At 42.2% G+C, this 12,593-nt stretch overlaps 1 protein-coding gene across 1 annotated transcript; it reads left to right on the top strand.

Annotated features, from left to right (window-relative positions):
• Positions 1-6,458: 6,458 nt before the first annotated feature.
• On the top strand, positions 6,459-10,434 carry LOC124139035 (mucin-2-like). The gene is made up of 3 exons (XM_048384225.1): positions 6,459-7,339; positions 8,659-9,802; positions 10,417-10,434. The coding sequence occupies exons 1-3, from the start codon at positions 6,459-6,461 to the stop codon at positions 10,432-10,434; spliced, it is 2,043 nt and encodes a 680-aa protein (XP_048240182.1).
• The last annotated feature ends 2,159 nt before the right edge of the window (positions 10,435-12,593 follow it).

A 12,593-nucleotide genomic window follows, 5' to 3' on the forward strand; every position in this document is an offset into this window, starting at 1 on the left:
GCCAGTTATACCACACATTGTATGTTGTAAACAAGCCAGTTATACTACACACTGTATGTTGTAAATAAGCCAGTTATACCACACATTGTATGTTGTAAACAAGCCAGTTATACTACACACTGTATGTTGTAAATAAGCCAGTTATACTACACACTGTATGTTGTTAATAAGCCAGTTATACTACACACTGTATGTTGTAAACAAGCCAGTTATACTACACACTGTATGTTGTAAATAAGCCAGTTTTACAAAACACTGTATGATGTAAATAAGCCAGTTATACAACACACTGTATGTTGTTAATAAGCCAGTTTTACAAAACACTGTATGTTGTAAATAGGCCAGTTATACAACACACTGTATGTTGTAAACAAGCCAGTTATACTATACACTGTATGTTGTAAACAAGCCAGTTATACTACACACTGTATGTTGTAAATAAGCCAGTTATACAAAACACTGTATGTTGTAAACAAGCCAGCTATACAACACACTGTATGTTGTAAACAAGCCAGTTATACTACACACTGTATGTTGTAAATAAGCCAGTTATACTACACACTGTATGTTGTAAACAAGCCAGTTATACAACACACTGTATGTTGTAAACAAGCCAGTTATACAACACACTGTATGTTGTAAACAAGCCAGTTATACTACACACTGTATGTTGTAAACAAGCCAGTTATACTACTGACTGTATGTTGTAAACAAGCCAGTTATACAACACACTGTATGTTGTTAATAAGCCAGTTATACTACACATTGTATGTTGTAAATAAGCCAGTTACACTACACAATGGATGTTGTAAATAAGTCAGTTTTACAAAACACTGTATGTTGTAAATAAGCCAGTTATACAACACACTGTATGTTGTTAATAAGCCAGTTATACTACACATTGTATGTTGTAAACAAGCCAGTTACACTACACAATGGATGTTGTAAATAAGTCAGTTTTACAAAACACTGTATGTTGTAAATAAGCCAGTTATACAACACACTGTATGTTGTAAACAAGCCAGTTATACTACACACTGTATGTTGTAAACAAGCCAGTTATACTACACAATGTATGTTGTAAATAAGTCAGTTTTACAAAAACACTGTATGTTGTAAACAAGCCAGTTATACTACACACTGTATGTTGTAAACAAGCCAGTTATACTACTGACTGTATGTTGTAAACAAGCCAGTTATACTACTGACTGTATGTTGTAAACAAGCCAGTTATACTACACACTGTATGTTGTAAACAAGCCAGTTATACTACACACTGTATGTTGTAAACAAGCCAGTTATACTACACACTGTATGTTGTAAATAAGCCAGTTTTACAAAACACTGTATGTTGTAAATAAGCCAGTTATACTACACACTATATGTTGTAAACAAGCCAGTTATACTACACAATGTATGTTGTAAATAAGCCAGTTATACTACACACTATATGTTGTAAACAAGCCAGTTATACAACACACTGTATGTTGTAAATAAGCCAGTTTTACAAAACACTGTATGTTGTAAATAAGCCAGTTATACAACACACTGTATGTTGTAAACAAGCCAGTTATACAACACACTGTATGTTGTTAATAAGCCAGTTTTACAAAACACTGTATGTTGTTAAAAGCCAGTTATACTACACACTATATGTTGTGAATTAACCAGTTAAACAACACATTGTATGTTGTAAATAAGCCAGTTATACTACACACTGTATGCTGTTTATAGCCAGTTATCCTGCATACATCAAACAGACCGTCCCTCCGGTGATATTTACGTGACCTGTGTTTGAACACGTAAACCCGGCGTCTATAGGTGTACGTGTGGTGTGTCTGCTAGACGTGTGGACAACGAGACGTTCATCACGAACAAGACCAAGCGTATACAATAGAACATTTGTGAATCATTTTATACCACATACTGTATGTGTAAATACTTCAGTTATATTGCATGTAGCATTTCGTAAATAGTGGGGAGTGACTTGGCTCTGACGCCGCTGTGAACAGTATTCCAGTTATATCACGCTGAATCAGCTTTATATGAGAGGCAAACCTGAAGTTACTACCTTGGTAAAACCAACGAGCACGGGTATGATGCTGACAAAACCTAGTAACATGGAATCCTAAAAGGTTCATTGTCACGTTGTCCCGTTTTGCTTGTTTTTGCGACAACGCGACAATGTCCCTTCTAATATTCCATAAGATCTTTGGTTTCTGGCACTACTAAGGGGCACAACTCTGCATAGCGAGTTGCGACGCCTTTGACCACTGGGCCACCTGTATGCCCTCAAGGCTTGGGAAAGTTACTTACACGTTAAGAGGAATACGGGATTATCTGTCAAAATTGATTTATATCCGTGAGATCCGATCTTTGTTACTGAGGAACTTTCAATAGTAATTCACAAGGGGCAGATAATCCGTACTACCGTGTAATGTTATGCTTTATATTACCGAGCCCTTTTCGGATTATTTTTTTTAAAAAAGATGTGGAAACAGTTACTCTGGTGTCAGAACAACGTCACATAAAGCGTTTGTGACGTCATGAACAATGGGTGATCTCATCTTTCATTATGTGCGACGGTGCGCTAATATGACGTCACATACAGCGTTTGGGATACGATGACATGCATCAACCAAGTCTGCGAGCCTAACCACCCGATCCCGTTAGTCGCCTTTTACGACACGCAAAGTCGCCTTTTACGGCAAGCATGGGTTGCCAGTTTCACCTATACCCGCACCCCTGTGTGTAATATACTGAGGGAAACAAATAAGGGAACACCATTTAATTGGAGTGTCCCTTTATTTATTCCCAGATTTTTACCCACAGTGACATCCCTCGCTTGGGAACAAAACCTGGAAAACAATAAAGGAGCACTTGTATTTTCATGTGTTCCCTTATTTGTTTCGCTCAGTGTTTATAAAGAATCAAACCCAAGTGTAAAAAATATCACAAGTCGACGAAAGTTTTAAACACCGATGCTTGTTTTAAAATTTATCGACGAGTGTAACTGTTGATATATTTAATGTCAGAAGGCACTAGGGAGAGATTCTGTTTATCATCCAAAATTCTTCTACCAACATTTTTCAGTTTGTAAAATGTAAAATAAAAGTACAGCTAAACAGCTTCGCTTGATCTCTCACAAACAACATCTCACATGGAAGCCTGTTGTGGATTATATATTCTCATAAAGGACGGATCGGCCAAGTTTCAATGTGCCCAAGGGCCTAGAATTCAAGGTATTAGGTCCAGGAGAAACAATATCATATGGCAACAGACATTCATGGCCTATTCGTGTAATTCTGGGTCATCTTGTAGGTCGCGGAAAGATGCGAGTGAAGAATGAGGCTTCTGCGTGAAGAGCCTGTATTTGACTGCAGATGAAACGAATTGACACACAACCGGCTCGAGAAGTATAATACGATAAACACAAAACGGTTCGAGAAGTATTAAATAATAAACACAAAATATTAGTTAGGAATATTATAAACATATGAGGATTAGGATGTATTAAATAACACGAACTAGAGGCTCGTTCAGAATATAATAAACACAAAAGGTTCGAGTAGCCTTATATAATAAACACAATTATATTAGTGAAGAATATAATAAACATGTGAAGATCGGGATGTATTATATATAAAAACAAGACGCTCGTTCAAAATATAATAAACAAATAGCTTCGAGTAGCATAAGATAATACACACAACATATTCGTTGATAATATAAGAGGCGGGCCATTTGATATTTGAGGGTGGGGGAGGGGTTTGGTTGGGAAGAGTAATTATTTTCTTCATTTTTAGGAGCTGAGATTTTTTGCGGCACATTTCAAATTCAACCTTTGGAAAGAATGTTAAGATTTTCTCACTAAAACATAATAACTGTACATATGTTGATGATTTTGAAACAGAACAGTGAAAATAGCAGTATAATAAAGAATTTTATAAAAAAATAATAAATAAAAGACCATTTTTTACAACACCATGTGTAGCAAAACCCAGTCAACTTGACATGTTGGTACTCACATCTACTGGAGGAATGTACTTTTCAATTACTAAGATGATGTGGATGACGGACATAAATAGCATAACTTTTTATATCAACTGACGAAAAAAACAAGCGTTACCAAACTGAAAGCTGGACACGTTGGGTCCAAACCCCGAATAGACTTACAAAATGGTCAGGTCGGTCGGGTAGCCTAGTGGTTAAAGCGTTCGCTCGTCATGCCGAAGACCCGGGTTCGATTCCCGACATGGGTACAATGTGTGAAGCCCATTTCTGGTGTCCCCCGCCGTGATATTGCTGGAATATTGCTAAAAGCGGCGTAAAACCTCCCTCACTCACTCACACTACAAAATGGTTGAGAATCAATCGCCGAAACACAACCAAAACAGTTTGCTGACCGTTCCAGTATCTTCCTGTTCTGTGTTTGGGAACAAACCATGTTGATCGGTAACGTTTCTTTTACTCACCAGGTTCCAAGTAAGGGTATATGATGCTTCATGGTCATTTCCCATCAGTCAACAACTGTTATGGCCTCTTGCAATGGAAGATTTGAAATGATTATTAATAAATAAGGACGATAGACATACTGTTTCTTATGGTCATGTATCTCTGTCAAAGATTATGGCTTTGCTCACGAAATATTCTGTATTGATGAGGATGGCAATATTGTAGTCGAGACTTATTATTGAGGGGTTTTTTTTGTCAAACAGATGGAGGCTGATTTTTTATTTACTCGAAATTTTAAGCTGTGTTTTTTCCCCAAAAAATCAATTTTTCTTTCCTTCCCAGACTGCTACAATAAGAAAATGACTTGACACTTCACTATAACTTTGTATAGAACACGGACATTTATAAAATGAATTACTTTTATAATGTGATGATTGATATTAATTTAAAATAAATCCGTTGGTTTAAGGGGTTAGATATGGCGGAGTTTGTGGTTATGTTTGTCTGATTCCGCTGTTCAGGTTCGTTGACTTGGTTGAATGCCTGTCATCATACCCCGACGACGTGGATCGTTGCTCATACATCAATCACTGGTTTGTCTGGTCAAGACTTGACAATATACAGGCCGCTGTCATATAGCTGGAACAGTGCCGCGTTAAACATACAAACAAAACAACATTGGTCCCCTCTGTAGCCCAATACCTGTGCACTTTAAGGGAGCACGGGTGGCCCAGTCATCTAAGCGATTCGCTATGCAGAGTTGCGTCCCTTGGGCACGCCAGAAACCTATGATTGTGGGTTCGAATCCCGGTTCGCCCCGATTATGTTTCTAGGTTTGTCAGCGCTATACCCATGCTTGTGGGTTTCACCAGTGGTAAACATCTGAGACCTGCATCACTTTGGGCTTTCCTCCCACATTAAGCTGACAGGCCGTGATATAATTGGAATACTGTTAAAAGCGGCGTTAAACTCACTCACTGTGCATTTTAAATTGTTATATAGAAAGAGGGGAGTTGTGAGTTACGGACATCTATAAAAACGCACTATTATAAATAAGGACATGTCCATATCTACTCTTGCTTTGAACATGTATTTGTTCTAGTCGGAAGCAGCTGTATCAATCGTTCCATGAAATGAGCTGTGCAGGGATCGTTCGCTGCAAGGCCAGCTGGTTCTCAGTAAGAACGTTCTGGGGGAACTATAGCTGTACATCTGAAAGCGTAATACTACATTTGTAAATCTAGTTGCTGTACCTCGTCAGGATATGACAACCCACAAACTGCCAGGCCAATGATAAAAACTTGCAGTAGGATTCTCTGGCGTTAGCCTTTAATACAGCATTCCAGTTTCATTTACTCGATCGCCATTTCATTTACTCGACCCCCATTTCATTTACTCGACCCCCATTTCATTTACTCGACCCCTTTTTCATTTCATCGACCCTATTTCAGTTACTCGATCCTATTTCATTTACTCGACCCCCATTTCATTTACACGACCCAATTTCATTTCCTCGATCGCCATTTCATTTACTCGACCCCCATTTCATTTACTCGTCCCCCATTTCACCCACATCACCCACATCGCTTTCAATTACTGAATTCATCCACCCACCCACATCGCCCCGCTTTCAATTACTGAATTCATCCACCCACCCACATCGCCCCGCTTTCAATTACTGAATTCATCGCCCCGGTTTCAATTACTGAATTCATCGCCCCGGTTTCAATTACTGAATTCATCGCCCCGGCTTTTATACAGACCCTGAAATAAATATATCCAATACAGCCCATGCAAGTCTGTAATGTTTGGCAGAAAGTCTCTGGGCTCATTTTTATCATATTTTTAAATATGATTAAACAACTGGTTTTTTTCTGTAAAATACGTTCATTTCAGAGACTAGATGTTAGTCTTCATCCCATGCAGCATCCCATGCAGCATCCCTTGCAGCATCCCATGCAGCATCCCATGCAGCATCCCTTGCAGCACCCCATGCATATCCCATGCAGCATCCTATGCAGCATCCTATGCAGCATCCCATGCAGCATCCCATGCAGATCCCATGCAGCATCCTATGCAGATCCCATGCAGCATCCCATGCAGATCCAATGCAGCATCCCATGCAGCATCCCATGCAGATCCAATGCAGCATCCCATGCAGCATCCCTTGCAGCATCCCATGCAGCATCCCATGTATCATCCTATGCAGCATCCCTTGCAGCATCCCATGCAGCATCCCATGCAGCATCCCATGGAGATCCAATGCAGCATCCCATGCAGATCCAATGCAGCATCCCATGCAGCATCCCATGCAGCATCCCATGCAGATCCCATGCAGCATCCCTTGCAGCATCCCATGCAGCATCCCATGTATCATCCTATGCAGCATCCCTTGCAGCATCCCATGCAGCATCCCATGCGGCATCCTATGCAGCATCCTATGCAGCACCCCTTGCAGCACCCCATGCATATCCCATGCGGCATCCTATGCAGCATCCTATGCAGCATCCTATGCAGCATCCCATGCAGCATCCCATGCAGCATCCTATGCAGATCCCATGCAGCATCCCATGCAGATCCAATGCAGCATCCCATGCAGCATCCCATGCAGATCCAATGCAGCATCCCATGCAGCATCCCATGTATCATCCTATGCAGCATCCCTTGCAGCATCCCATGCAGCATCCCATGCAGCATCCCTTGCAGCATCCCATGCAGATCCAATGCAGCATCCCATGCAGCATCCCTTGCAGCATCCCATGCAGCATCCCATGTATCATCCTATGCAGCATCCCTTGCAGCATCCCATGCAGCATCCCTTGCAGCATCCCATGCAGCATCCCATGCAGCATCCCATGCAGCAGGACCTTGAGGTCCGGATCGTGTGAGTAAAGTGTGTCATATAATCAGCTGATTGTGTATCATGGTCACACATGGACCCAACGACATGAATATTCACATATATCAAATGAAACATAAATAATGCATTTGTATCATTACTAAATACATAAATACATGTTAATTTAACAAACCAATTTAGCTGTATAAAAATAATTCTTTGCAGCCTAATCAATAATATTTGATGAAAGTCACACAAAATCAGTGATATTAAGATTAGCTATTCTGTTTTTCCCACGCTCACATAATTTTGCATACATCAGCTAGAATATACACATGTAACTTATCTGATAAAGCACAAAAAAACAAATGGTTCTTTTTTTCGTGCTCGATATCAACGCTCGGGTCAGAATTGGCCTCAGCAACCCATGCTTGTCATAAGACGCGACTAACGGTATGCATGTCGTAAGAGGCGACAAACGGGATCGGGTGGTCAGGCTCGATGACTTGGTTGATGTGTCGATCACTGGATTGTCTGGTCTAGATTCGATTATTTATAGATCGCCGTCATATAGCTGGAATACTGCAGGATGCGGCGTTAAGCAACAAACAAACAAAGAAGATCACAAATATGATGCATTAACTTTCATTGGTTTGGCTTAAGACTGTCCCCATCATTTCCGCGATGCTATACCAAAACTTGGTAAAAGTAACTATATTCCACTGTCAAACGAGTCAACGGTCAATCTTAATGTTTTCAAGGACAGTGGTTATCACGTCGCAGTCACGCTTTGAGCTATTTTGGCTTTGGTTGGTATCGATCAGATCACAGCTGAGTAGCAACGTATTGAAGAATACATCCGCGTGCTGCTATAGCGTGTCCTGAGTCACCACCGCGGGCCGTGAGTCATACCTGTTGATAACCTACCTTCGTCGGAGTCGAAATTGTGAAAATTAAAAATAAATGACCCACCAGTTTTACTTTTCCGTTCGTTTTCCGGAGGGTTGGGGGGTGGGGTATTGGGCGTGGGGTTGCGGGTGGTGGTTGCACGAATGACTATGGACCTGTGTACACATATGGTGCACGACTGCTGCATGTGCATCCTGTTCGTGATGAACGTCCCGCTGTCCACACGTCCACGCGTTCACGTAGACGCTGTGTTTACGTGTTCAAGTACAGGTCGCGTAGTTATCACCGCTTGGGCGGTCTGTTTGATGCTTATTGAAGAAAATGAATTTGATATATTAATATCGGTGAAAAACATTTATCTATCTGCCTTAAGCCTGTTTCAAGTGAAAATGTATTTTGTTATATTGGTTGTAATCTCATCTGATGTGCTAATGTTTGGTGCCTCACGTCCGAAGTGAAGCCTCCAAGCCTCCAAGCCTACACGCCTCAGAGCATCCAAGCCTCCAAGCCTCCACGCCTCCAAGCCTCCAAGCATCCAAGTCTCCAAGCCTCCAAGACTCCAAGCCTCCAATCATCCAGGCCCCCAAGCATCCAAGCCTCCAAGTATCCAAGCATCCACGCCTCCAAGCATCCACACCTCCAAGCATCCAGGCCTCCAAGACTCCAAGCATCCAAGTCTCCAAGCCTCCAAGACTCCAAGCATCCAAGCATCCAAGCCTCCAATCATCCAGGCCCCCAAGCATCCAAGCATCCAAGCATCCAAGCATCCAGGCCTCCAAGCCTCCACGACTCCAAGCATCCAAACATCCAAGCATCCAGGCCTCCAAGCCTCCAAGCCTCCAAGCCTCCATGCCTCCAAGCCTCCAAGCATCCAGGCCTCCAAGACTCCAAGCATCCAAGTCTTCAAGCCTCCAAGACTCCAAGCATCCAAGCATCCAAGTCTCCAAGCCCCCAAGCCTCCAAGCCTCCAATCATCCAGGCCCCCAAGCATCCAAGCCTCCATGTATCCAAGCATCCACGCCTCCAAGCATCCAAGCATCCAAGCATCCAGGCCTCCAAGCCTCCACGACTCCAAGCATCCAAACATCCAAGCATCCAGGCCTCCAAGCCTCCAAGCCTCCAAGCCTCCATGCCTCCAAGCATCTAAGTCCCAAGCATCCAAGCCTCCAAGCATCCAAACCTCCAAGCATCCAAGCCTCCAAGCCTCCAAGCCTCCAAGCATCCACGCCTCCAAACATCCAAGTATCCAAGCCTCCAAGCCTCCAAGCATCCAGGCCTCCAAGCATCCAAGCATCCAGGCCTCCAAACATCCAAGCCTCCAAGCATCCACAAGCATCCAAGCCTCCATGCCTCCTAGCATTTAAGCATCCAAGCATCCACGCCTCCAAGCATCCAAGCCTCCAAGCATCCAAGCATCCAGGCCTCAAAACATCCAAGCATCCAAGCATCCAGGCCTCCAAGCATCCAGGCCTCCAAGCCTCCAAGCCTCCAAGCATCCAGGCCTCCAAGCATCCAGGCCTCCAAGCATCCAAACCTCCAAGCCTCCACGCCTCCACAAGCCTCCAAGCTTCCAGGCCTCCAATCCAAAGGGATATGCATGTACATGTAGTTACATATCTATGGAACATACACTGCCAATTTGTGATCAACAATACTCACATATATGGAATTCAGTATCCGATTGTCCCATATTCGCGGCAAATATTTTTTGCATCACCATGCCCATGTTCGTGGGTTTCACGAGTTCAAGCCACTAAAACTGTCTACTTTCTACTTTACCTCAGTCAAAACGGCGTTTATTGCCAATTAACTCACTCATGACCGTCTTCTACACTGATGTTGCGAGATGTTGACTTTATCCATCTTTGTCTGGTTAGACTGTACGTTGAGGAACACGAATACGTTTTACTTACAAAAATCATGCAGTTTAATATTTATTTACAAAATGCAGGATGCTATATAGCTATTGACATACAAGAAACAACATGCGTTATAACGGGTTTACAACATAAAGAATGCGTTATAACGGGCTCATGACATACGGAATGCGTTGTAACGAACTTACAACATGAAGCATGCATAATAACCGACTAATAACATACAGCAGGCATTGTAACCGGCTTACATCATAGAACAGGCAATAAAGGAGATATATAAAGTACAGCATGCACTAGAAGGACTTATGCCATACAAAATGTGTATTGTTTCCCAAGTTGAAGCGCGAAGGTTAACACAGAAAACGGAGTGAGTGAGTGAGTTGTGTTTAACGCCGCTTTTAACAGTATTCCAGTTATATCACGGCGTATCAGCTTAATGTGGGAGGAAAGCCCGAAGTGATGCAGGTCTCAGACGTTTACCACTTTGGTGAAACCCACGAGCACGGGTATGGTGCTGACAAACCTTGAAATATTATTGGGGCGAACCGGGATTCGAACCCAAAATCATAGGTTTCTGGCGTGCCCAATAAATAACAGGCTCTGTTACATTGGACTTCCAGAATTTGTCACAATCGAAAGTCTTGAATGAGGCACGTTTGCTTGTTTGTTGTTTAACGCCACACTCAGCAATATTCCAGCTATGTGACGGCGGTCTGTCTGTATCACACAATCCAGTGATTGACATCATGAGCATCGAACCGCGCATTTGGGATACCGAGTCTGATCACCAGATCCAGTTAGTCGCCTTTTACGGCAAGCATGGGTTGCTGAAGACCTATTCTAACCCGGATGTTCACGGGTCGAATGAAGCACGCATGGGCGGATACAGAGGGGGGTCGCGGGGGTGCGCCCCCCCCCCCCTTTTATTTCGAAAAAAATCTTTATTTCTGTATAAATTACCACCAAAGACAATTCATAGATCTTAGTTGTGCACCCCCCCCCCCCCCCCTTTTAAAAAAGCTGTATCCGCCTCTGGCACGTGTTCCTTTCTTGAAACAATGTTGGAAGCAGACACACAAGTCGGCGGTGTAAGGCACGCACAGGTAAACCAAATGTGTCACCTGTCAGATCGTGCATGGAAGTAGGCCTCAAACGCCTTCGCCTCGCTCTTTGTAAGTGCAGCCAGGCTTTTAGAAACTGTTACCTCGAAGCGACTCGAAACAAGTAGTTTGTCCCGGATGTTGATACGTGAAACAAGCCTGTAAACGAGCTCCTCTAAATCAATCAATGGTGTCAATTGCTGGCGAGGTACGACACTCTATCCTACGAGTTGACTTGGGAGTATCACCACATATGAACGCTGGTTGTTCTGCCTCTCATAACCTTCAGGAATAAAATGGGCGGTGGGGTATCCTCGTGGTTAAAGCGTTCGCTCGTCACGCCGAAGACCTGGGTTCGATTCCCACATGGAAGCCTCCCTGCCGTGATATTGCTGGAATATTGCTAAAAGCGGCGTAAAACAATACTCACTCACTCAGAAATAACTTACAACATCACATATGCACTATAGAAAATGTATGGCACACAACATGGACAAAAGCGGCCTTATAACATACAATATGCACAATATAGGACTTATAACATACAACACGCATAATGTAGGAGTTATTGCATACAACATGCACTATAACGGACTTATAACATACAACATGCACTATAACGGACTTACAACACAACAACATGCACTATAACGGACTTATAACACAACAACATGCACCATAACGGACTTATAACATGCAGCATGCACTATAACGGACTTATAACACAACAACATGCACTATAACGGACCTATAACACAACAACATGCACTATAACGGACTTATAACACAACAACATGCACTATAACGGACTTATAACACAACAACATGCACTATAACGGACTTATAACACAACAACATGCACTATAACGGACTTATAACACAACAACATGCACTATAACGGACTTATAACATGCAACATGCACTATAACGGACTTATAACATGCAGCATGCACTATAACGGACTTATAACACAACAACATGCACTATAACGGACCTATAACACAACAACATGCACTATAACGGACTTATAACACAACAACATGCACTATAACGGACTTATAACATGCAACATGCACTATAACGGACTTATAACACAACAACATGCACTATAACGGACTTATAACACAACAACATGCACTATAACGGACTTATAACACAACAACATGCACTATAACGGACTTACAACACAACAACATGCACTATAACGGACTTATAACATGCAACATGCACTATAACGGACTTATAACACAACAACATGAACTATAACGGACTTATAACACAACAACATGAACTATAACGGACTTATAACACAACAACATGCACTATAACGGACTTATAACATGCAACATGCACTATAACGGACTTATAACATGCAACATGCACTATAACGGACTTATAACACAACAACATGCA

The sequence above is a fragment of the Haliotis rufescens genome, unplaced genomic scaffold (genome assembly GCF_023055435.1).
Source record: "Haliotis rufescens isolate VD_foot unplaced genomic scaffold, xgHalRufe1.0.p SCAF_5, whole genome shotgun sequence".
NCBI classification, from domain to species: Eukaryota; Metazoa; Mollusca; class Gastropoda; order Lepetellida; family Haliotidae; genus Haliotis; species Haliotis rufescens.